This window comes from Babylonia areolata, chromosome 19 (genome assembly GCF_041734735.1).
Source record: "Babylonia areolata isolate BAREFJ2019XMU chromosome 19, ASM4173473v1, whole genome shotgun sequence".
Classification (NCBI taxonomy): domain Eukaryota; kingdom Metazoa; phylum Mollusca; class Gastropoda; order Neogastropoda; family Buccinidae; genus Babylonia; species Babylonia areolata.
In genome coordinates, this window is record NC_134894.1 from 54,482,630 (window position 1) to 54,508,896 (window position 26,267).

The 26,267-nt window shown below is 39.1% G+C and overlaps 3 protein-coding genes across 3 annotated transcripts in view; 2 read left to right on the top strand and 1 right to left on the bottom strand.

Moving 5' to 3' along the window:
• LOC143294365 (uncharacterized) overlaps nt 1-5,473 on the top strand; it is a 6,333-nt gene extending 860 nt beyond the window's left edge. Inside the window, exons 2-5 of the mRNA XM_076605830.1 lie at nt 1,310-1,415; nt 2,413-2,519; nt 3,345-3,517; nt 3,828-5,473. Of these exons, the coding sequence (XP_076461945.1) occupies nt 1,310-1,415; nt 2,413-2,519; nt 3,345-3,517; nt 3,828-4,103 (662 nt within the window). The 3' untranslated portion in view covers nt 4,104-5,473. The remainder of the gene's footprint in view (nt 1-1,309; nt 1,416-2,412; nt 2,520-3,344; nt 3,518-3,827) is intronic.
• Nucleotides 5,474-6,548: 1,075 nt separating this feature from the next.
• LOC143293859 (uncharacterized) lies at nt 6,549-13,362 on the top strand. Its single transcript, XM_076605159.1, has 7 exons — nt 6,549-6,691; nt 7,358-7,478; nt 8,045-8,640; nt 9,569-9,851; nt 10,548-10,669; nt 12,213-12,410; nt 13,148-13,362. Exons 1-7 carry the CDS (start codon nt 6,626-6,628, stop codon nt 13,208-13,210), a joined length of 1,449 nt encoding a protein of 482 aa, XP_076461274.1. The 5' UTR covers nt 6,549-6,625; the 3' UTR covers nt 13,211-13,362.
• Nucleotides 13,363-13,370: 8 nt separating this feature from the next.
• Nucleotides 13,371-25,362, bottom strand: LOC143293858 (UPF0489 protein C5orf22 homolog). Its single transcript, XM_076605158.1, has 7 exons — nt 25,132-25,362; nt 23,609-23,754; nt 22,678-22,830; nt 21,847-22,516; nt 21,283-21,395; nt 20,504-20,722; nt 13,371-17,650 (listed from the first exon to the last, which is right to left on the bottom strand). The coding sequence occupies exons 1-7, from the start codon at nt 25,282-25,284 to the stop codon at nt 17,548-17,550; spliced, it is 1,557 nt and encodes a 518-aa protein (XP_076461273.1). The 5' UTR covers nt 25,285-25,362; the 3' UTR covers nt 13,371-17,547.
• Nucleotides 25,363-26,267: the final 905 nt, after the last annotated feature.

Consider the following 26,267-nt stretch of genomic DNA (forward strand, 5'->3'; position numbering starts at 1 on the left):
GCCTGGTTCTTGTCAGCGAATGATGCTGAAGAATTTGTGAATGACAGTGTTAGTAAAATATCAATCATGTATTATGATGTAGATTTTGTATATATACATTACATATGTCAATACTCAAGTTTAAACTCTTTCTCTCTCGCTCTTTCTCTCTCTCTCTCTCTCTCTCCCCCCCCCCCCCCCCATCCCCCTGTCCCCCTCAAACACACACACACACACTGCTCCATGCACATATAGTTCCAAGACAAGTACCCTTTGGGTATGTGAAATGTGCTAGCACATTTTCACAATTTTCTTCGCGCCATCATACGACAATTGAAACGAAAAACAAAGGATATATTTTTCTTCATTTTTTTTCCTTTTTTTTTTAATTGAAAAAATTTGGAATGTTCTTCACTATTATAAAATCTTTTGAAAACAACAACCAACAAAACAGATTAGAAAACATCAACTCATCAATATATATTTCCATTAGTGAGCTTTTAGAAAATATCAGTGGAATTGTAGCACTTCTGTCTGAAGTAAACTTTACATATTTTTATCTTTTCTCTTGAACTTGTGACTTCTGGAATCATGACCGGATTAAGAATAGGAATGAGGATCATTTCCATAACTGCTACATTGTTTATTCTGATGGCACATATGTCTGTTTCTCTGTGGGCCCGCTTGATATGTACATTTTTCTCATTGCCCAATTGGTGCACATGTATTTTGACGACAGTCTTTGGTCCTAATATAACTTTTCATTGCCGGATGCATTGTGGTCCCTTGCTTTTCTAACCATTCTGAAGATTCAGGACAGCATTGCCTGCTGGAATTAACTGCAAAAGATGCACACATTTTGCATGATATTTTTAACGTTATGGGATATGTCAACATAAAGTAATATATACAAATACGATAAGTTGTGTGTTATTGTTCTGTAAGATGAATATGTAGGTATACACACATAGCATCAACAACCATGATAATATTGATAATAGCAAAGCATGCACATGACAACTTTGAAAAGAACCACCATAGCAGCATCACTGATGCCTGCAAGAAGAAGAAGGTAGAGGGAGCAATGCCCAAGGAACCTGGACAGTTTCCCTGCCCTCACTGTGGATGCCCAAGTAGGTGTATGAGTCCACACTGAAAAATACTTGAAAGTGCATTGGCATCATTGTCAGACATGACATACCACCAAGAATAACAATAATGATAGTAATGATGATGATAATAACATAATAATACTCATAGACATAATCATGATTATTATCCTGTCATCATGATAGTGATAATGAATTTCAGTCATTGCTATAACTTGCAGGTTCCAGCACATTCTTTGCCCTGGCACTGCAGTCACTGAGATGGGGTGGCACGTACCACACACGGCAGAAGATCCAGACTGGACTGGTCATGGCATGGGCTGCCAGGTGAATACACATTGCCATTTTGTCCACATAATGAAATAATACCTCATCGGAAGGAGAGAGAGAGAGAGAGAAAAAAAAAGGAAAGCAAAACAAAACAGAAATAATTTTGTGCAGTCAGCTGCAACAACCCACAATGTCTGTCAGCTTCAACTCATTATTAAAGTCTTTTCAACTAAGTTGTGAAATTATAAAGGTCCTGTGAAAGGTAATGCTTTAACCGAGATCGAACAGTAGAACGAATGAAGTGTAATGAACAAGGAACAAGGTCACAGCTGTATAAATAACACCAGAAGGAAAAGGATTAACATATCAGCTTCTCTGAGGAAAAAAAAAAGAATAAAAAAGAAGATCCAGAGTGCTAATGTATTGAATTTTTTAACTGAACAGTTGGAACATGGTGAAAATGGCTGCAGCAGATTATCTTTCTTGATCCCCTCTGTTACAATTTTTGTGTGAGGCATTTTTAGAACGTTGCTGTGGAATTAAAATGGGGCTGCACAATATCATTCTGAAAGTACAGGCCCACTGATGACACGTATATTTCTGTTATGCCTTTCATTAATACAGTATTTAATTACACATATTTAACCGTGACCCAACTAGGGCAGGGGTCTGACATTCCTGTCCTGTGCAAGCCAGTATTATTACGTTAGTAATTACAATATTTTTCAATTAATTATTTTTTTTGTTTTTGAGGGGAAGGAGGTGTTGATATCAGACAGATTGTCACAGAATGAAATGAATATTTGTTCTGGTTATGATATCAGATTAAAAGGCTGAAGAGGTAAAGGAATATAGTTTATTAATGTTGTGATATTATTATTTATTTTGTTTTATTATCAGTTGTTTTAAAAAAAAATTTTTACAGCTCATTGGTTTATAACTTTTTGTGACTGTTCATTTATTCAATTTTTTTTCTGGGTTTATTACAGTATGATTGGAGTAAACTTGTTTTACTTATTATCTGAGAATTTTATGTATTTGTTCTCACTTGCAGGCTAGGGACGTATCTGTTCAGTCGAATACAACATGATGGTGTGGATAGACGCTTTAACAACGTGCGGGACAGACCTGGTGTTTTCTTTGTCTATTGGTCATTGCAAGGTAAAGAGCAGTCAGTTGTCTTTTTCAGGAATCAGTATGGACAGCACCACTTGAACATACTTTTTCTCAGGTGTATTGGCAATGACCACTTTTTATAAGCAAACTAGACATATGAACTTGTACAAATATGTATATCTCATATGTGCATGTTTTCATTTGTTATCAGTATATGAATCAGTGTCACTGACAGACATGTGTTGATGACAGGCATACAGACACACACCCTACAGGTTCAGTGCTCAAAGTACACATGCAACCACCCTTAAGCATGAACAGAAACAATTATTATTTTTATATGTACATGTGGGTTTAGGCTGTGATCAAATCTGGGTTTTGCGATCCAGAATAAATGGGGTATCAGTTAGAATTAGTTTGAATTCAGGACAGTTTCTCTTTGGTTGTATTTTTTTTTACGCATGGTCATGTTCTCTTCATTCTATTTAGATGCAAGAGAACTGGATTCACATACAGTTGCCAGTGAATGTTGCCACTCTCCAAGAAGTAAACATGAAGTGTTCACCGATGGAAAAGTCTCTTACCACTGTACCCATCCAAATGATAATAATAATGAAGTGCTCTTCTATAGCGCTGTTCCCTCACAGAGACTCACGGCGCTTCACAAACTAGATATAACAATTAAAGGTACAACAATTCTCAAGAAAATTCTCAACAAAATTCAAATAACAAACAATCATTCATAGCACAATTACAGTTCATGAACACTGTTGATTTGAAAACAGTCATCATCTGTCTGCTTCTCTTTCCCCATTTCTGCTTGCTGTAATAGCTGTGACAGTAAGCATTATCAGAAACTGTGCTTTCCAGGAGTCTGGGTGTTGTCAACTTTGCTGCCTACCCTGCTGCTGAACAGCAAAAAAGAAGACAGCCCACTGTCAGCAAGAGACTACCTGGGCTGGGGCATGTGGGGCGTGGGATTTCTGTTTGAAACTGTGGCTGACTACCAGAAATCGCGCTTCAAGGCGAATCCAGAAAACACTGTAAGTGGAGAAAACAGTGTGGTGTGTTAAGAACTGAAAGTGGAAAGTGTAGTGTTGTTGAGTTGGCTTGCATCCAGAACTGTGTATGCACAGGAGTGGGTGTGTGTGTGTGCGTGAGTGCGCGTGTGTGTGTGTGCGCGCGCGTGCGTGCGTGTGATGTATGCAGAACAGAAGATTATAGTTCACATATCTTGATTTTAAAAAAAGAAAAAGAAAGAACCCTGTAGACCAAATTTACAAAAGGTAATAGTTCACATTTCAGCTTGCACTGAATGGTAACAGCAGGACACCTGTCCTTTTTCATGCACAGGGCAAATTCATCAGTGAAGGACTCTGGAGCATCAGCCGACATCCCAACTACTTTGGTGAGATCCTGATGTGGAGTGGACTGTACGTTTCAGCCTCCTCAGTCCTGTCTGGCTGGGAACACCTCAGTGTGGTTTCCCCTCTCTTCCTTTCCTTCCTCCTCATCAATGTCAGTGGTATCCCCATGCTGGAAACCTACGGACAGAAAAAGTGGGGAGGGGACCCAGCATATCAGGACTATGTCCGCAAAACAGCAAAACTGATTCCTTTTATTTGGTGACATGATAAAACTTTTTTCAGTTTTTTTTTGTTTTGTTTTGACTTGACAGAACACAAATAAAATTTCTGCTGAAGTAATTGAAGGGTTTTGTTCAATATTTCAAAATATTATTTTGTTTCATGTATAATCAGGGAATTTTGAATTAGTTTTGATGACTTGACATCACAGTCTGTTTTCCTATGTTGTACATCAATATTATTTGTTGTTTTGTACACATGTAAATTATTCATATTATTTCAGTGATGTTTTATCCATTTTCTGAATTTGAATTTTACACAGTCTTGATGAGAATAAAGATGCCGTCTTATTGTATTTCATGGTATTTATATTCAACTATTTTGATTATCAGTTGGAATTTTTTTTATGAAACCAGTATTGTTTTGATGTCCTTTTGAAGCATTCTGGTGGTGCTGTATTAAAAAAAAGAAAAGAAAGTTATTTCTGTTTTACAGTAGGTTAACTGTCAATAATTTGAGCTGATAGTCTTTGGATAAACATTTTTTTTCCCCTGGAATACACAATTGTGATTTAAATCTGTTTTGGATGTAGTGATCATGGTTCAGTAAAGCATGTTGGGCTGTTAGTGGGTTTGAGTGATTAATACCTATGTGCTGGTAACTGTCAGTTGTCTTCTCTACTCAAGGGCAGCAATTCCACATGACATTATTTTATTTTGGTTTTTACTGTGCAAAACCACATTTTGCCTCACAATCAGGTAGGCATATTCTGTGCTGGGGGTAATGCAAGCTGCATATATTTGTAAATGCATCTATTATCTGTTGAACATAATCCAGGATTACAGTTCAGTAACCACAAGCTGGTTTGTATATAAATCCATATTGTGTTGAACATAAATATGGATTACAATTCTGTTACTCTTATCTGGCAGGTGGACTGGGGGGTGAGAGGGAGAGGGATCAGATGAATTTATGTATGTGTACATAGATTACAGGACCTTTAGGGTAGCAAGTTTGGATCTTAAATGTGAAAATGCACAAACAAGGGCTATGGCACAAATGGGACTGGACTGAAATTCATCTGTGAGACTGGCAAAATATCCACCCTTAATAAATCAGAATAGAAGTCTTAACTTATTGAATCATTTCTCTCTGTGAGCCTGTTGTAACAAAGGGTTATGGAAATAAAGATTGAAAGTATTGCAGAACGATATCATTTGTGAGTGTAATGCGGTTACGTTTTGGTCGGCTGGTGTTTAGCAGTATGTTTCTAGTATATTTTTCTTTTTCTTCTTTTATGGTGACCTGTTTTATTGTCTTGACTGAATTATTTTGTCTATGTTGAAGTTTTGTTTTGGATCAGACCTTTTTATAGAAACATATGCATGCCTACCTGTTAATAAACTGCCTCAATAAAATATTGGAAAAGATAAATTACTGGGTGTTTTCTTTATTTTTTTTTAATTTGTACACATGCACACACAAAATAATGGGGGAAAAATCTGCCTGCTTCATTCAGTACAGCTCAAACATTGCTACCTTCAACATGTGTAGTGAGTGTGTGTGTGAAAGTTTTCTTTCTCCTGTGTTTTTAGCACTGATACAAGCACATGTGGACAGCTGTTATATGTTATTCATGAAAAGTGTATGCTGCTGAGTTGATGATACTTTTGTATTATTTCTTGCAGGGACTGTTGTTCAAAATTGATTGATTGAATATGGAATGAGTGACAATAAGAATAAGAGAAATTAAAACAAGTGGAATAAAATAGAGTCTTTTTCTTCAAGGTAATAAGTCAGTACACTGTAGCAGCTTTTGTTGTCTTAAGCTGAATTGTCAACAACAACAAACAAAAGATCAACAACAACAAAAAGAAGAACCCCACCCTCACTCCCCAACACACACACACACACACACACACACCCCTCCCCGCCCCTGCGCCCCCTCTCTCCCCCCTCCTAAAAAAAACAACAACAAAAAACAAACAAAACAACAACAACAACAACAAAAACCCAAAAAAACAAACTACCCCCCCTGCCCCCCCCCCCCCCCCCCCCCCCAACAAAAAACCAAATAAAACCAACCCAAACCAAAAAACCACAACAATCCAAAAAAGCACCACGAACAAACAAAATAAACAACAAGACTTCTCATTGGCAATTCAATGATGTCTTTCACGTGTTCAGGTATTGTCTCTTTTTTTTTCTTTTTTCTTTTTTTGCATTTTGGAAAAAGACATAATAACACAATGAGGCAGAAGAAAAACAATACTTTTGTAAAGGTCTCTCGTGACTAAAGAGCAAGCGAGTCAGATAGCGGGTACGTAACATGTGAGGGATGAGGATTGATTCGTTGGTGTGACTAGGGTGTGGGAGAAAGTTCAAGACTGGTGGAAGCCGCTCAGCAACTAAACGTGCATCTCGAACAAGGTAACTCGGAGTGATTTCCCTTGCCAAAGTTACTATTTACATTGGATTCCAATATGTCGGCCATGTGATGTGAATAATGTGAACAACCACTTTTTACAACACAGTTTAGTGAAGAGGGTCTTACAAATCGACACCATGCCTCCGCCAAAGACAAAACCAATGAAAGGAAACGCAGCAAAGAAAGAACAAATCGCTGAAAAGGTAAAACGACTCAGCCACACTCGCCGAAAGTTAGAACCAACAAGCCCAATCATCTTCTGAAGCTTTGATTCTCATTGTGTAACTGCTTACAGCGGCCCCCCCCCGGAACCCCCTCCCAGGAACCGGGCATTCGGTTTTGTGGCGGAAGAGAGGATACTTTGTAGACAAGCAGCAGATTTGTGTGTGTGTGTGTGTGTGTGTGTTTTGTTTAATGTAGGTAGAAGATGAGTATATGGTCTTAATCTGTCTCCTGTTTCCAGCCCAAAGTGCTTTGATCGGTGAAACATGTTTTGAAGGAGTTATAGTACTTTATCAGGTTTATCCACCACGAACCCATGTATGTATGTATGTATGTATGTCTCTCTCTCTCTCTACACACACACACACACACACACACACACACACACACACATATATATATATATATATATATATAAGTATGTATATATGTTTAATTTAGTGTCAGTATACATTCCAATGAACCCAGCTTTGTTAATCAGAAAGTGCATTAATGCTTTGTACATGGTATTTTGTTTTCTACTGAGTTTCTTCGCAAGACCATGTGGGTAGATAAAGAAAGGGAAAGAGACATTTTGTGTCTAATCAAGCACCATAGCAGATTCTGTTAATTGACTTTATTAATTTGTGTAATCAATTTCTTTGCAGGTTAAAGAAATCCAGCAAAGACAGAAGAACTGGATGCGACAAAGAGATGAACATTTGAATACAAATAATGAGCCGGTCTTGGGAGAGACACTGGCCAATGGAGAGCACTTTTCTTCTTCAGGTGGACTATATTCTATTTGCAACACTTGTTGTTTTTTTTGTTTTGTTTTTTTTTACTTATGAATTTCTAAATGATTATGTGTACAACTGTTGTTTAGGTATGTGTGTTGTGGCTGTAAGCTTTGGTCAACCTTTTTCATACAGAAAATGTTGTGAGAGAATTCATATTACAGAGATTCATTTTGGTGACAAAAACTCCCAAAACACAACAACACACACACACACACACACACACACACACACACACACACACACACACATTCTCCCCAAATTGCTGAAAGTACTGTTTGATATAACAGATAGGAAGAGATTGTGAGTCTGGATATATGTACATAGGGGTGTGTGTGTGTGTGTGTGTGTGTGTGTGTGTGTGTGTGTGTGTGTGTGTGTGTGTTTGGGTGTGCTATGTGTATAATTATATGCACATGTGTGTGGGTGTGGGTGTGTTTGCACTCATGCACATTCCCTGAGTATGTTGTTGATAAATGCAAGTGTGCTAAATATCAAAATGGAGATGTTTTCAGTAGGATCAAATCAGTTAATCACACTTCTGTTATTTCACCACAGTGGCCAAGGCTGCCAACAGGAGGGATTCCATGGAACACACACCTCAGGGTGCTGACATTCTCAGAGTTCACCACAACTCTTCACAGCATCTGGCATCTGAAGTATCCGACAAACTGAATGTTAAAGTCAAGCATGGGTTCGGTGCCTGGCTTCAGTCACGCAAACCAGGAGACGATAGCAAAAATGACACTGATTCCAGCTTGGTGTCCAGCAAGGAAGAGTACTTTTCTGGAACCCACAACAGCAACAACCATTTTCACAAAGAGATATCTGCTCCATCTTCTAGTGGTGTTTCTTCTCTACGGAATTCAAGCAGGAGCTACCCTCTCTCTCCGGCAGAGTTTGATAACTTGGCAGACAGCATCGCAGCCAAAGTGAAGAAAGATCTTGGAATTAAACACAGCAACGGTGCCAGATTTTATAATGAGGGAGCTGAAGCAGTAGATCACAGGTTGAAACAAGAAAAGACGTTTGTGCAGGGATCGCCTGCAAGACAGAGTGGCCATAAGGCAGAGGGCAGTGAAGGCACTGATAATGACAACGATACATCTGTTGATGTCAGCTGCCATCGGTGTCCATTCTGCTCCAGTCTCATGGTGAGATGATTTTCATTTTCTGCTTTTTTATGTTTGTATTGTAAGTCCATCTTTATGCCTGTTCAGAGCTCTGACAGATCAAACAAAACCAAAAAAAATAAACCAGAGTCTTTTAAAAAAATAAACAAGAGGTCATGTTGATACAACATCCAGACTAAGAGACCCAAGAGATTAACAGGTACACACATTACCTGTGTATGCGTGCATACATGTGATACAAATGTAGCCAAGTGCTCACACATACACAATTCATGATTCAGCTTTATTGCATCCATCCACCTTTACAGAAGAAGTTTCACTCTGTACTGAATTTGTCTTAGGTCACTTCTGCTTACCCTTCCAATGAGCACATTATACCTACATGTACACACACCTACACAGTTCATGATTTAGCTTCGTTGCATCTGTCCACTGTTACAGTATTGTTTGAGGCCACCCCTTCCAAAGAACACATTATACCTACATGTTCACATCGAAGCAACGCATGATTCAGCTTCATTACAATCCATCCACCTGTCGCAGAAGAAGTTTCACTCTGTATTGTCTCAGGTCACCCATGCCCATGAACACATTATACCTACATGTACACATGTACACATTGCATGATTCAGCTTCGTTGCAATCCATCCACCCATTACAGAAGAAGTTTCACTCTGCATTGTCTCAGGCCAACCCTGCCCATGAACACATTATACCTACATGTACACATGTACACATTGCATGATTCAGCTAGTTTCACTCTGCATTGTCTCAGGCCACCGATGCCCATGAACACATTATACCTACATGTACACATGTACACAATTCATGATTCAGCTAGTTTCACTCTGCATTGTCTCAGGCCACCCGTGCCCATGAACACATTATACCTACATGTACACATGTACACATTGCATGATTCAGCTAGTTTCACTCTGCATTGTCTCAGGCCACCCCTGCCCACGTCCCCATGTTGCTGGTTCCCTGCGGACACACGGTCTGCAAGCGCTGCTCCACCTCGCACACGTGTTGCCGACTGTGCGGTACGCGCGTCAGGTCCCTCACCATGAATATCATGCTGCAGCACATTATCCAAGAGTTCCACCGGAAGGGTCACCAGGGCACGACCTCTTCCTCTCATTCTCTTCCGGCCCCGGCACAGGGGAGGGAGAGGGAGAGGGAGAGCGGGCTGCCAGTGATACCGCCAAAAACAACTTCCAAGTATTCTGATGGTGAGGAGCTATGTGTATACATGTGATACATGTGATCTTTGTTGTTGTTTTTTAAATCATTTAAATTTTTTTTTTTCTATTCTTGAAAAAAAATGTTTGCATTAAAATAGTTTTGGTTTCTTTTCAGCAGTACTTTCTCTTGTCTTTTTAAAAAAATTTTTTTAAAGTCATCCTTTAATTTTTATCTTTGAAAAATGAGTTCCTGCTCTTGTTTTACTTCACTTTTTCAGTTGTTCAGTTTAAATGGAAAAGGATGGGAGTATTATGTAGAATGTGTCTATGTCTGCATTAGTGTATACATGTATATATATCTGCTATGATGTAGAATGTGTCTGTGTCTGCATTAGTATATATATATATATATATATATATAGAGAGAGAGAGAGAGAGAGAGAGGCAGAGACAGAGACAGAGATATAGATGTGTGTGTGTGTGTGTGTGTGTGTGTGTGTGTGTGTGTGTGTGTTCCCTGCGGACACATATTTTTGTATGTATGCATGCATATAATATGCACATACTTTTGCGTGTGCACTATGTACGCTTAGTGACATACCACAACGGTGGCATGCAAGCGTTTTCATTCATTCTTGCAAAAGTCACCCATACACACATGCATACAAATCTTTCTCCCTACTGGGTTGAACACATTGAACAAGCACATGTTGCTGTTTTGTTTTTTCCCCCCCCCTCCCCTAGTCAATTACTCCTCCCAGCTACACAGCCTTCAGGAGAGACAGGCCACACTGCAGGGGGAGGCCCAGGCCTGCAGGAAGGAGAGGGACCAGGTGGGCGCCAAGGTGAAGCGGGCAGAGAAGCAGGTGAACTTTCACTTTCTCTTTCTCAAGGAGGCGTCACTGAGTTCGGACAAATCCATATATATTATGTGGAATGATAGCCTAGGGGTAACGCGTCCGCCTAGGAAGCGAGAGAATCTGAGCGCGCTGGTTCGAATCACGGCTCAGCTGCTGCTATTTTCTCCCCCTCCACTAGACCTTGAGTGGTGGTCTGGACGCTAGTCATTCGGATGAGACGATAAACCGAGGTCCCGTGTGCAGCATGCACTTAGCGCACGTAAAAGAACCCACGGCAACAAAAGGGTTGTTCCTGGCAAAATTCTGTAGAAAAATCCACTTCGATAGGAAAAACCAATCAAACTGCACGCAGGAAAAAATACAAAAAAAATGGGTGGTGCTGTAGTGTAGCGACACGCTCTCCCTGGGGAGAGGAGCCAAAATTTCACACAGAGAAATCTGTGTTTTGATAAAAAAAGAAAAAAAAAAAAAAAGAAAAAAAAAAATACACACACGCTACACCACACCTGCTACAGGCAGATGCCTGACCAGCAACATGACCCAACATGCATTTAGTCAGGCCTTGAGTGCATGCTTATATATTTGTGTACCTATCAGAGTGGATTTCTTTTTACATAGTTTTTGCCATCAGAGGACAACACTCTCATTGCCATGGGTCCTTTTTCAGTGGGTGCTGCACATGGGACCTTGGTTTATCATCTCATCCAAAAAAAAACCTGACGCTCAGTTTGATTTTCCAGTCAAACTTGGGAGAAAGAGCGAGAGCGGGATTCAAACCCACACCCTCACAGGCTCTCTATATTGGCAACTGAGCATCTTACCCATTCTGCCATCTTCTTCCTGTAGTGTGTTATAAGAATATCATTATAAAACGACAAGAACGACAACAAGAAGAGAGGCAAGGCCTTCAAGACTCACTTGTGATGCACTTAAAAAAAATCTAATCATTAAAATGTGTTCTGTATTTGTTATTATGAAGCTTTGCATTAAAAAAAAAAAAAAAAAAAAAAAATCCTAACCAGATTCGAATTAAGTCCCCTAGCATTAATTACAGAATACTTTCCCTTTTTTTACTATTGCACCAAAACGTTTGCAAAATAAATAAAACTTCCATGCTTAGCAAAAGAAGTTCCTGTTTGAACAAAAAATGATAATAATGACTGCTCTTGTTGTTGGGTCAGAATATCAGATCAAAGTGCCAAGTTTAGAGAATACAAAAAATATAAATATAACAGTAAATGAAGTTTGCATATAATTAGGCTTCATTTTTTATTTTTTTGTGCCCATCCCAGAGGTGCAATATTGTTTTAAACAAGATGACTAGAAAGAACTGAATTTTTCCTATTTTTATGCCTAATTTGGTGTCAACTGACAAAGTATTTGCAGAGAAAATGTCAATGTTAAAGTTTACCACGGACACACACACACACACACACACAGACAACCGAACACCGGGTTAAAACATAGACTCACTTTGTTTACACAAGTGAGTCAAAAACTCTGAAAGGGCCACAGCGCGATTCCAACCCACACCCTCTCTGCATTGCAGGTGAAGGCCATTGAGAAGGAGGAGTCCTCCCTGGAGCGCCAGGTCCAGGAACTGCAGGAACAGCTGCGAGGGCTGCGGGAGCACAAGGAGGAGTACGCCGGGGAGTGCCGTCGGCTACAGGAGGAGTTCCAGGCGGCCTCCCAGCAGGTGGTGCTGGTGGAGGGCACCTTGAAGTCTCTCGGGGAGGAGATTGACAAAGTGAGTGACAAGATACAGGAGTAGTTTGATATGGATCTCTGAGAGAGAAATTATTGTATTCAGTATCACTTAGTGTAGGGGAACACTTTGTATGCGGATGAATGAGATTAAAAATGTTAATTTATTATGTCCGTATTGTATATGAAGTGTGAAGTGTGTGTGTGTTTGTGTGTGTGTGTGTGTGTTCTTCAATACACACACACATATATGTATCTATGTGTGTGTGTGTGTAGAGAGAGAGAGAGAAAACAATGAGATTGATGGAATGTCATGGGGTATTTATGTGTTGTGTGTGTGTGTGTGTGAGACTAGAGAGAGAGAGACAGACAGACAGACAGACAGAGACAGAGAGATTAGTGAAGTATGTATAGTGTGGATGACATGTATAGAGTGTATTTTCTGGATGAAAATCTGTTTTATATGCAAATCTGTGCCACATGATCAGTTGAGAAGTATCACTACTGTGTAAAGATTGAAGATGTCTTAATTAATGGGGTGTTTTTAAAGTATTTTTCACTATGTAGTGAATATTTCATTTTCTCTCATTCTTTATTTTCCTAGTCCATACATCATTTTAGGAGTACTTGTAAGTATTGCCCTTCATGTAGATAAATGTTTATTATTGTGACATACAAAAATCATACCACATGATAAACACTGGTACAACTGTACTTTTATAAACTGTAGTAGTGAAAATGAAGAAGTGACCCTAAGGTTTACCTTGATGCGTGTTTCAGGTTCAGTTTCTGGCAGAAGGACAGGAAGATGTTTATCTTCAGAGACAGTCACAATACAGATGAAAAACGCTGCTTCCAGATGCAGCATGCCAGATTAAAATAGTGCAGCGGTTTCTCTGTCATTTGCGGATTGTATGTGCTCCAACTCTACTTTGTTAGGGGATTGCAAGTTGCAGTTTCTGAGGATTTATTTTGTATGATTTTTTTTTATTTTTTTTTTTTTATTTTTTATAAGAAATGACATTCATGAACATTTTGTGTTTGTTAATTTGATTTCTTTTAATAATATAAATCGGAGCGTGTTTGAGCTGTCATTGTCAGAAATTATGTTCAACCAAAAGGTCCCAGTTTGACTGTAAAAAGGTTAGATCTTTTTTTTTTTTTGTCTCAAACCCACATATATGATAATCAGTTAGTGCTAGAGACATATGTTTGCTGCATTTAAAGCTAGTTGTGGATTTATGTCAACTGTTATAAATAAGAACTGGGATGAATGAATCATGTTCAGATTTAAAACACACTCACACAATTTTTTACCCAGTTAGAATACACGCAAACCACATGTGAGCAAGTGAGCACATACATGCAAGAACTAAGTGGAAGAGAGAGAGAGGATGTTTTGACAACAGTGACACTGTTTCTTAATTGTGCCTTTCAAATCCCTTTGCATTTTGACAAGCCAAAACAACCATAAACACAATTTAGTATTTAGTGATCTTTCAGGTCACCAAAGATTATGCATTTTGTACACTTCGATGTCACATTTGCTTTTTAAAGTGTTATTAAAGTGCAGCTGGAGTCAACCACTGTGCCTCTGACCATTGACAGACAGTGAAACTTCCATTAGGCAGGTCTAAGACTTACACATCAAGAATTAATAACCTTTCAATACTGAGGGCACCCTCTTCCTCACACATGGAGATACGCATTTGACTTTGTCAGGTTCACTTCTGACCCTACCTCCTTGCCCTGTGTGATTGTTTCTGGGTCATTATCTCACACACCAATGCTTCTGAATTTCTGCAGTCACTCCATGTCTTGTTATGTGTGTACCCCGGTATGTATGATTCAGTTGCGAGTCATGATGCTTCTGAATTTCTGCAGTCACTCCATGTCTTTTTATGTGTGTACCCCGGTATGTATGATTCAGTTGTGAGTCATGATGGTCTGCATGCTTTTAGTGCATGAGTACTCTGTTAAGAACACAATGAAAGCAACAGTGTAGCCAGGGCACAAAGACATTTGAGATTAACAGAGCAGCCGCCATCCAGGAAAAGAGGAATTGGAGAAAACAGGGCCCATCCTTGCAGGACTCCATTTCATGCAGCGTCTGTGGACGACCTTGTCCCTCAAGAACTGGTCTATGTCCCCACATGAAGACCTACATCAGCAGATGACCTGCCTGCCTACACGTGTGTCAGACACGACAGGAGAATTCAGAGAGAAGTAGACTCTGTGCTACTGATTTCTTGTTGAATGGGCATTGATCGAAACATGCATAGTCAGGTATGCCAAGGGAAGCAACCACACACAAAAAAGTGTGATTCTGATTTGGTGGTTTGCAGGACAACAGAAATAGACAGTTCCTTTTCTTTCCATACTGTGCCATGAATTCTGTCCACCCTGGGGGAGGTGGTATCTGGTCTGGAAATTAGCTATGTCTGAGACACTCCTCAAAAAGTATTCCAACAGCTGCTCGACAGATATGTCAAAGCCATCATAGCCATATCTTCTATGTAATGTGAATATTGGCATAATGTGGGGTGATTCATAATGTGATATGAACATTGGCTTAATAATAGTGAGGTTCACAATGTACAACTCAAATAACAGAGGTCTGTATAATTAAACAGCAGGAAAATACTTGCCAAACTTGTTCCAGTTTGTAGAAATGAAGAAAGAAACTGTCATAAGAGAGAGAGAGAGAGAGAGAGAGAGAGAGAGAGAAGAGTGGAGTTTCAAAGAGAGGGAGAGAGAAAGAGAGAGAGAGAGAGAGAGAGAGGGAACAAGAAAAGAAAAAAAAATCGTAATTTTCAAATCTTTATTTTTCAATATAGGAGTATTCATACATAAGCACTGGTATGCTTATTTCAGATCCAGCCCTCACCCTGAACTGGGTCTACAGATAAATGAAAAAGACGAAAGTGAAAATAGTCTACACTGCACAATAACAAATGATAAAAGCAAAATTATGTTAGGAATAAAAACATTGGAAAAAAAACAACATACAAAATTACAGGTGATCGACTGACACAGATTCAGAAGCACAGATAATACTGACTGACACTGTGGCAGCTATACACATAGAATGTATGTAGACATGTGTGAATACATACTAAAACTGAAAACACACTTGAAAAGATAAAAATAAAAATACAGATGACTTTTATGTATTGGTTAATAATATATGTAATGAAGATCACAGAGAGAGAGAGAGAGAGAGAGAGAGAGAGAGAGAGAGAGACCCAGAGAGAGACTTGGCAATAAATGAATGAATGATATGTCGGTCAGAACATTACAAACCCAATAAACCCCTTATTGTCTTAGGTTTAAAACAACAACAACAAAACAAATAATCCAAGAGCTCTCACCCCCCCCCCCCCCCCACCCCCCCCTGCATGTTCTGACACCTTTTCTTTCAAATTGATTGAGTAAAATAGGAGGAGTTTGTATTATACTCCATGTTTGGTGTTACATATACTTACTATGTCAAACTGATGCAAACTAGGCTTATCGGTTTGCTCTGCTTGGCCAAATTTCGCACGGCTAACAGTGAAAAGACGAGCAATCTTGCCCCGGTCCGCTCTCAGCCAATCAAACGCCTCTAAAAGCTATAAGCGCTGAATCATTCTGTGACCAAGGCTCTCCACGCCATCTTGTCAGGTTTACGCTCTGTCTCGTCTTACACTTTTTTTGGCTATTAAGCGTATTCATTTGGCCTTATTTTGCTGCATGCGGCTTGTCTGTATTGTATTCTTACATTCTGTGTACTCGATTCGACTCGGCACCCTCGGTATTTTACTTATCTAACTATCTATTTAATTTTACTACCACACTGTTTATTATGAAGGCCACCACTTGGTGTCTTGTGAACTTGCAGTTGTTCAATGTCAGTCAATGCTTTCTGTCAAAGATAAATTATACAATTAAAAACTAACGTAAAAGTAAAACACTAATGTAAAAATAAAACAATCTCCACATGTAACAGAAAATTTTAACTGCTCATCAGATCATTTCCATTCAGCTTACATGATCATGGTCTGAGCCTTTTGTTGAGCCTGAGATGAAAAAGCAAACTACGCTTCTCACAAAGACTGAAATGAAAGGAGGAAATGCAACATTGAGCAAAAGGTACTATTTGTATTTGTATTTCTTTTTATCACATCAGATTTCTCTGTGTGAAATTCGGGCTGCTCTCCCCAGGGAGAGCACGTCGCTACACTACAGCGCCACCCATTTTTTTGTATTTTTTCCAGCGTGTAGTTTTATTTGTTTTTCCTATTGAAGTGGATTTTTCTACAGAATTTTGCCAGGAACAACCCTTTTGTTGCCGTGGGTTCTTTTACGTGCGCTAAATGCATGCTGCACACGGGACCTCGGTTTATCGTCTCATCCAAATGACCAGCGTCCAGACCACCACTCAAGGTCTAGTGGAGGGGGAGAAAATATCGGCGGCTGAACCGTGATTCGAACCAGCGCACTCAGATTCTCTCACTTCCAAGGCGGACGCGTTACCTCTAGGCCATCACTTCACTATGGCACTACAGTACAACAAACTGATAAAGTGTTAAAAAAATTTTTTTTAAAGCAATTAAAATGTTTTATGTTAAAGATTAAAAAAAAGGAGAGAAACATGGAGAGAGAAGAGAGAGAGAGAGAGTGTGCAAATCTTTATCTTAAAAACATTAACAGTTTTAGGCTGAAGTTAAGCCTAATCCTTGTTATTCTACAACTCATAAAAAAAAAACAAGCATAAGAATTACAAATAGAAGCCAAACCACTTGTAACATATGAAAATGGATACACTGGAAAAATAAACATGCAAAAAAAACAACAAAGAACCCCCAAAAACACACACAAAGAAAAAAAAAAGACAAACAAGTCATGAAAATACCTGAGACTGTCAGGAAAGACTCGCATTCAGAAAAAAACAATGTTCATTGTGGATGACATTGATAACCTTTTTGAAACATGCTCAATCTTTGGGATAATATTGATAGCTTTTCTGAAACACACTAAATTTTTGCCAGCACATTGTTTTTTTTACCCTTGTTTAAACTTAAACCAAAGATCAAACCAAGTGTTCAACATGTTTTTTTATCTGAGGGAACAAGGTCAGTTTGTTTACTGACAGTTCACGACAAACTGCTCTCCAAGGGGATGATTCTGTTTGTACAAACCTACAGAACTTGCAGCGCCGGGTAAGTTTCGTAAAAAATCTCAATCAAGCTTTCCTGGATCATCTCAACTTGGTCCTTTGGGCAGTAGTCGTCATGACTTGATCTGCAAAAACATGTATTCAGGACAAACTTTACTACACATGTGTGTGTGTGTGTGTGTGTGTATGGTGTGTGTGTGTGTGTGTGTGTGTGTGTGTGTGTGTAGTAGTGGTAGTAGTCTTCAGTTTAACATCTTCCACTTTAAGTGATATTAGATGAAAAAAAAAAAGAAAAAAAGGGGTGTGGGGGGTGGTGGAGGGCAGAGCAAGGTGGTGGGAACGGTATTGGGCAGAGGGTGATGAACGATTGTGTGTGTGTGTGTGTGTGCGCGTATTTGTGTGTGTGTGGTGGTGAAAGATACAGAGCAATGGAAAAAATAAGACATTAAAAGGGGAGACATAGGCACAATATAGAAGGAAACGCTAACATCAAACAACTGTAACAACTATAACAAATGTCCAATTGGACTATGCAGCAAACCTTTTGCAATAGCAGATAAGATCTTGAAATTGTCAAAAATACATTCAAAAGAATTTTCCGAGAAGTTTGGTAAAAACGATTTCAGACTCTGACATTCAAAGAGTATGTGTTTGCTTGAAATAGATTCTCCACATATGCATTTAACATCTCTGCTGAACTTTGTTGTAAAAGCGTTCAGCTTTATCCTGCTTGATAATGTATGAATTTGCTTTAATCTGAATAAATTACTGAATGTATTTGATTGATTGATAGATTCCGGTTGTTGAATATTATTTATACTTTTATTTAAAACTTTGCCATTTTGCTGGTATACTTCCTTAACTTTGGTCCATGATGCTTTTTCTAGTAAGCGGTACCCCTCTTGTACAGACAAAGGCACATAAAGGTCTGTGGTTCCCTGTTGGTGTTTTGCACCTTTTCTTGCAGCCCTGTCAGCCCATTCATTATATAGGAGAGCAAGGTGAGAAGGAACCCAACAAAAAGTTATATGTGTTCCTCTCAAATTCAAAAGATGGTGTGTGTGTGTGTGTGTGTGTGTGTGTGTGTGCGCGTGCGTGTGTGTGTTTGTGGTAATAAAATTACACACAATAAAACATTAATATCCTTAATCTTCAAGACCAAATCTAAAATTTCTCCCTATTATTCACAAAGACTCCTTGGAACATAATTTTTATTTGACCAGCTTCACATTACAACTGTTATGCAAAATAGCACTGCCGTTGAAACAAACTCCTGTCATCTGTCTGTTGTTCTTGACAGAAAAGTATTCCAGATAAACTGATAAGAAAACTTCCTCTCAGATGGATGAGAAGAGTGGAGGAGGTTGAACAGTGTCAAAATTGTTTTGCCCTTTTATTCTAGTTTGTTACTTACATTTACAGTAAAATTCAATTTTTTTTTCATATATAACTTTTGTAATAAGTTTTGTTTAATATTACTGAATGTTGATAAACATTTTTACTGAACACATATACACACATACACCTATATGCACACATTAACACAAACATAAGTACTTGTGTCTGCTTTATCTTAAGCTGTCAGGTTTTGTTTTTTTTGCTTAAAAAAAAAAAAATCACACAGACAAATTGTTTTCAAAATTATTTGTTATCGTCAGTCTCATTCAGTTTTTTTAACATCCAAGAAACTCACTATATTGATTAATTTAGGGAAAAACAACAAGATTTGTTGAAATGTCATAGTCTGTTATTACCATTACTTTTGTCATAATAAACAGGCAAGATTTGTTGAAATGTCATAGTCTGTTATTACCATTACTTTTGTCATAATAAACAGGCTTGACAGTTGACTGAACAACTAAATGTACACACCCAATAGTGTTGAAATTCCTTGTAGGCATGACCAAACAACTATGACTATGACATATACACACGGAACAGAGTCAAAATTTGTTAAGGGATGACTGATCAACTAAGACACTGATGTATACTCAGTTGTACTGAAATTTTTTATGGGGATCACTGAACAAGTAAGACATACTCACATAGATACACACTTAACGAAGTAAAAAACAAACAACAACAACAAAAACAAACCAACCAACCATACACATTCAATTGTGTTTTTTTAAATCAACAACAAAAAAAAACAATCCATGTTGCAGTCTGAAAATAGCATACTCAGTCAGCACATCTAATAATCTTTTCAGATAGAGACCTAACACCCCCTCACTAGACAGAGGCATTTTTATTATTTAAGAATTTAAGCAACTCTATGTCAAAACAAAATAATCAGAACAAAAGATTTTGTCATTTATCTTTTCTCAGTATTATGACTGGGAATCAAAGTTTAGAGGAAAAAGAACAAAACAATTGATTTACTAAAGGTAGCAAGAGAGCAACTTATTTACTTTCTGTTAAATCACTACCTGCTCCTTGCTATTTTTTACTGTGAACATAGCATTAGCAGCGCAGTAATTACAAAGCTAGGCCAAGCATGCTACGCTCAAAACATAGCAGATGGCAGGTCTGGAGAAAAGTATTGACAGTTTCAGTTTCTCAAGGAGGTGTCAATGCGTTCGGACAAATCTATATACACTACACCACATCTGCTAGGCAGATGCCTGACCAGCAGCATAACCCAATGTGTGTGGTCAGGCCTTAAGTGCATTCATATATATAAATATCTATTTGTCTACCTATCAGAGTGGATTTCTACATTTTTCCAAAGGACAATACTCTTGTTGCCATGGGTTCTTTTTCAGTACGCCAAGTGCGTGCTGCACAAGGGACCTCAGTTTATCATCTCATCTGAATGACTAGATGCTCAGTTTGATTTTCCAGTTAAACTTGGGAGCAAGGGAGAGAGTGGGATTTGAACCCACACCCTCATGAACGCTCGATATTGGCAGCTGAGTACCTGAACAATTCTGCCACCTTCCTCCTATTGACAGCTTACTGATAATACCACTTCTTACCTTGACATGGTAACGATGGTGGGGTGCGGTAAAGACTTGACGACCTTGGCCGTCTCCTCCAACAGCTGATCAATCTGTTGCTGAGAGCTGACGTGATGGGGCAGTGGGCTGCCGTCAAAGGTGCACCCCGCCCTGTACAGCATCTCCAGATCTGGCGGATCATCTTCTTCCGACTCTGGTTTTGGGATGTGCTGGACAAACTGCTCCAGGACCTTCTGCCTGCAGGAATTAAGAGAGAAAGAAAATCACTGTCTGTGTAAATCTCAATGGCGATTCAACTGTCGTGTTGCTTAGAGTATTCACAGCTCCACCTCAAGAGGTGCCATACTTCTTAATTAACAACTATTTTGAATTTCAAATGAAAAATACCTGGAAGGAAGCTACATATTTACTTAGAACTGTTTATATTTTAACCACCCCCCACCCCACCCCCACACATACACACAGTCTGCATGCACAAGGTAGGAGACCTATGGTAAACTGTGGTCTCCTTTGGCAGGTTTGGATTTTTTTTTTAAACTGGTGACTATCATTTTCACAATTTGCTGTGCACCTGTGTGATATTACAACAAGGTACTATGCAGTGCCTCAACTGTGGAAAGGTAAAAGCATGGAGCAGTCAGTGTGTCAAAACATTACCAGAAAATTTGATATAAAAATGTGATGTGTTTTCTCATGACCCTGGTTCTGGTAGGAAAGCGGGAAAACATTCCAGAGAGCACTGCTTTCAAAGACACAGAGAGAGCTGTGCTGCGTGTGAAACTCCTGAAGTGACGTACCTCTCTGGGTTCTGCACTTTGGGCACAGTGTCAGGTCTTTCACTCAGTTCCATGAACACTTCAAACAGCTCTACCAGCTGTGCCTCCCGCTCCTCACAGAACTCCAGTTTTTTCTGAAGTCACACAGTAGTCACACAATATTCACACACATGGTTTTATTTACAAGACTTGTGAACACGTAACATGTTCCCTATTTCTGCTGTTTACGCATGATCATATCATACACTGATACAGAAAGATGATGAGAGTGACATGCTGAAAAAGGATGCCAGAGTTATTTCTCTTACCACATAATCTGTCTCTCTGCTGGTTATATCAACTGGCATTTCTCTGTGAAATTGAGAGAACGTGACAGAATATGGAAGCATTCAGTCATTCACAAAAATAAGAAACTGTTGATACTTTTTGCTAAAAATGTTCTGCAACAGGTATGGAGAAAAAAAAAATTGGAAAGGACTCGACAGGAATGCTAACAAACTGATTCCCCCCAAAAAGGAATAGCACTAACACTAACCAAATACAAAATTAGATTTCTAATACAAACATTTCAAATTATACACCCACCTTTTCTGTTTTCTCAGTGGGCAGTTTGAACTCAAATAACTGCTGCAGCAAGGTTCTTTGTTCAGGTGTACCTTCACTTTGGAATGGATCCTTTGTGGAAAAGAAGTCCATGTCTATGTCTAGAATGAAAGGCCGTCCATCAATTTTCTGTTTTATCTTGGATAACCAACCACCTTTAACACTATCTGCAGATGCTTCACCCACTTTAAGTTTTCTGCTACCTGAACTGTCCACAGGGTCGGCTTCATGACAGCTGGATGGGTCTTCACAAGTCTCTGTTTTCAGCACTTTTGCTTTGGGGGGATTCAGAACCATATCTGTCTGTGACTTTGAGCATTTCCTTTGTGGTTCTGCATCAGAGGCCGTCTCTGTTCCACACTGCTCACTATTTTCAAGACTGGCAGGTGATTTCTCTAAACTCTGCACTGATTCCACAGTGTGACAGGTATCTGGTGTGACTGACCGCTCCGTGTCATCTTCTGTGCTGCAGTCACTGTCAGACTGAGCAGATGACAGGTGAGCGCTCTGGTCTTTGGAGTCAGACATTTCGGTTCCCCAGTTGTCAGGTGTGACAGTTATGACATGTAATGTCACCTGCTTGGTGTCGGTAAGATGAGATTCTGGAGCGTACAGTGCATCTGACAGGAAGTATGGGAGGTCCAGAGACAGCCTGAAAAATAGATACTCTTGTAAGTCACTTCAAATCAAGTAAAAATTGTCAGCTCTACACTCCAGTGATCTGCATTGCTTACTGTGTAGCTCAACAATCAGATCAAGATTTACAAAACTTACTCACAAACTGAAAATAAATTAAAGTATAATTTTTCTTACCTGATTTTCCCACTTTCCTTGTGTTTGCCAATAGTGAAGCATAGGTCATAAACATCACTGATTTGATCTGACCATGGTGGCTTCAACCAGAAGATCTCACTGATATGTCCAGCGTAGGCCAAAGGAAGAATCCAGTTTTCAATACTCAGTTCACTGGAGGAAAAAGAAAAGAACTTTGTCTTTGGTTGTATAGTTCACATAAACCACTTTAACTATAAATAGTATAATGAAGATAATACATTAATAGACCTTACACTTTGTAGAAAAAAGAAGTGCTGATACAACTATTATACAAGTTTCTGGTTCATAACCCTCCTATATCATTTCAAGCAAACTCTCCTCTCAGTCTCTAAAATATCTATGACACCACATTACTTTCTTCGAATCACAGCAGTTATACCCACCTGCCCCCATCTATGAATCCGTGGTTCAGATACATGGCACTAATATCGAACTCAAAGAAAAAGAAAACAGCAACAACAGCAAAATCAAATTGAATAAAGAACAGGCAAATCCACAGACTGCAATAATATTGTTGATATTGTAAATTTTAGATTATATCTCATAAGAAAAAGTTACACTTCAGAAGGGCAAAAAAGTAAAACCTACATGTATCTTTCTTCAAATTCTTAACATTTTCTTGTAATCATTTCAATTCAATATGAGACAGAGCCAGAGAACATGTATAAACAATCATCAGGCCTCCGTAGTGTAATGGCAAGTAGGAACATCTTGCCAGCTCTTGTAGAGGCCAACACTTCCAAATTATTGAACCACATACACAAACAACAACAAGCAATGGTACCACAGAAACCACACACATGCATGCAATTCATGCAGATGTGATACACACACCACACACAGTGACACTGACAGCCAAAGGTCAACAGCAGTAAAAGCAACAATGCACTGATAATCACAACCTCCTTACCTGTACAGCAGATCTTTGTCAAACACACTGTCAGCATGCATGTCAAGAGGAATCAGAAGATCTGGGTGAGCATCAAAGTGCACCATAGGAATTCCTGAAAAGGGCAGGCGGCGAGACCCGATGGCACGGTGAATGTGAGGCACCACCTGGTTTAATGACAATTGAAAAAGAGACACAGAAATTAATCACAATTGCTTTTAACACAATAATAATAATAATATTGATGATAATGGATTACATAGCACACAGTCCAGATATCCTCTCTAGGTGCTTTACAAAACACATTTGTTTGCATAACACAGGACATCAATGTTACATACACACACAAAAATGTGACTGACAAACACACACACACACACAATGCATGAATACATTTTAACATACATATATGTACATACAATACTTGTTATCACTGATCATTATAAAACAGTGACTTTTTTGTACTGGAATATTATACAGTTACTTGTAAACTGGTCAAATAAAACAAATTTTATTTTCACATACTGAGACAAGTTGAGAACTATTCAGAAGTAAAGAATCCCCAGAACTGCAATATCAAGCTTATCAATTTGTCTGACTTGATGAGAAGAAATTCTGTTTGTACTGAATTAATGAATGGGATTTAGTCTGGATTAAATAATATCAAAAATAGAAATTTAAAAAAAGGGAAGAAGAAGAAGAAGAAAAGAAAAGAAACTGAAGAATGAAAACAAAAACATGAATTGTTTAGTTCTGACATAATCTAATTTTACGTTACATCTGCTGCAGTAACTCGCTTCCAGCAGGGTCTGTTGCAACAACTCCAAATTCTCATCAGCTGTCAAGAAGCCACTCCATTCCTGAGTCCTTTTAGCCACCTCAAAGCATGGAGTGAAAGTGAAAAATTATGACAGAAGTGATTTAATCTGAAGTAAAACTTAAGTCTGTCAAGGAAAACATTACCAGTACAATATGAATACCTCCAAAGAAGTCTCAGTTCCTTTTTCTCCATAGGTGATTGACAAATGAATGTCTTCATGTTGTACAACAAATAATGTATTTCTGAAAGCAGGGTTTAGGTTTGGAGTCAGTCATCAGTAAAGAAATAAAAAGGGCACACACACACACACACACTATTCTGGATGCTTTCAAATGTCTATTTGAAAAAATAATCCACTGATCGTTCAAATTTGGTACTGATCCAATGCTGTTCTGACGAAAAGATCAAGTGAAGTGTCTCTGATGGGCTGGTTTTGTTGTGACTGAGATTGGCTTCTTTTCTCTGTCTCTCTCTGTTCAGAACACAGTGACACACATAAACACGGTGACACACACAGAGAAACACACACACACAACATTCACACAAAGGTAAATCACGAACTCGACACATACAGCCTCGCGTACACAAAAACATGTTAAATACGGATAATAATGGATTAACAACTTCTTACATATTCTTCACACCGTCCCCTTCACACTACGCCTAAGAACTTTGGAGAGCGAGAGAGGAATAGTGAGACAAAGAGACGAGAGAGAGAAATTACATCATTGTGGTCTTCCTCGATGTGGACTGGGACAGCATCTGATCGTCGCAAGTGCTCTTCGATTACTTTTTCAAACCGTTTAGCCCTTTCTGCTGGTGATACATTTAATAGCTCCTCAACATCGAACCCTTTCGGCTGCACATCACCAGACATCTTGCTGTGCACGACTCAACGATACTGATCCAGTTTGCTCTGATCCAGACAACTGTGGACGCTTGATCCCGGAGCCGAGCGTGGTGAAAATATTATGTAACACAGAGTTACCGTTCGCGATGTTACGTGGTTTAGTGAATCGGACAGGCCGTTTCCCTGGTACTCCGACACTTGACTTTTGCCGTCCGTCATGATCGACTCGGAACCTCCGCTGCCAGTTATGCCACTGTTCTACCCGATTCTGTGTTTTAATGTCCTGTATTTCGGGGCGTATTTTACGGCAATGTTAGTACATAGTTGTGACCCATTTTCGTATTTTGGCGTTCTGAAGAATTGCACCCTGACCTGTCTAAACGAAATAATTCCTGAGCCGTTTTGCAATGGAGACATGAGAAATGATGTTACGTGCAACCGACTTTTCTCATCAGTCAAGAATTAGGCCTAGGCATAATACGCCATGATCAAATGACCCATGACATAAACCCGAACCGACACTTGTCTCCGAAGTCGCTTTGGTTCGAGTCAGTGTCAGTTAAACCGTTTCCCGGCGCTTGCCAGTGGTTTGCTGCCACAGGGCCAAAAACTTGTGACGGACGGAGGAGCGGCTGTCTGCTGTGATCGGGCCGATAAACTAATGAATAGGTCATTGTAGACCATTTTTCAGACTTGCCACATGGCGGCACTTTATTCCGATTAGCAACTCAATCTGCATCAAAATTTAGTCAGTGAAATAAGAGATCGAAAACCACTGGAACTGGAACTGGACTCAGTGTATCTGCGGGGAAACGCTCTCTCTCTCTCTCTCTCTCTCTCTCTCTCTCTCTCTCTCTCTCTCTCTCTTCGTCTCATTTTCTGTTTCTCTCTTTCTGTCAGTTTTTTTCTCTCTCTCTTTCTCTCTCTCACTCACTCTCCGTCTCTCGGCATTTTCTGTTTCTCTGTCTCTCCCCCTCTCTGCATCTCTCTCTCTCTGTGTCTCTCTCATT

Bases quoted from the DNA above. Each gene is read 5' to 3' on its own strand.
- LOC143293858 (XM_076605158.1), bottom strand. From the start codon at position 25,284: ATGTCTGGTGATGTGCAGCCGAAAGGGTTCGATGTTGAGGAGCTATTA. The intron at 23,755-25,131 runs GTAATTTCTCTC...TCATTAAACCAG, and splicing joins TCGAGGAAGACCACAATGAT to GTGGTGCCTCACATTCACCG. The intron at 17,651-20,503 runs GTAAGAAGTGGT...ATGTTTTTGCAG, and splicing joins ACCATCGTTACCATGTCAAG to ATCAAGTCATGACGACTACT.
- LOC143293859 (XM_076605159.1), top strand. From the start codon at position 6,626: ATGCCTCCGCCAAAGACAAAACCAATGAAAGGAAACGCAGCAAAGAAA. The intron at 6,692-7,357 runs GTAAAACGACTC...ATTTCTTTGCAG, and splicing joins AAGAACAAATCGCTGAAAAG to GTTAAAGAAATCCAGCAAAG. The intron at 7,479-8,044 runs GTGGACTATATT...ATTTCACCACAG, and splicing joins AGAGCACTTTTCTTCTTCAG to TGGCCAAGGCTGCCAACAGG.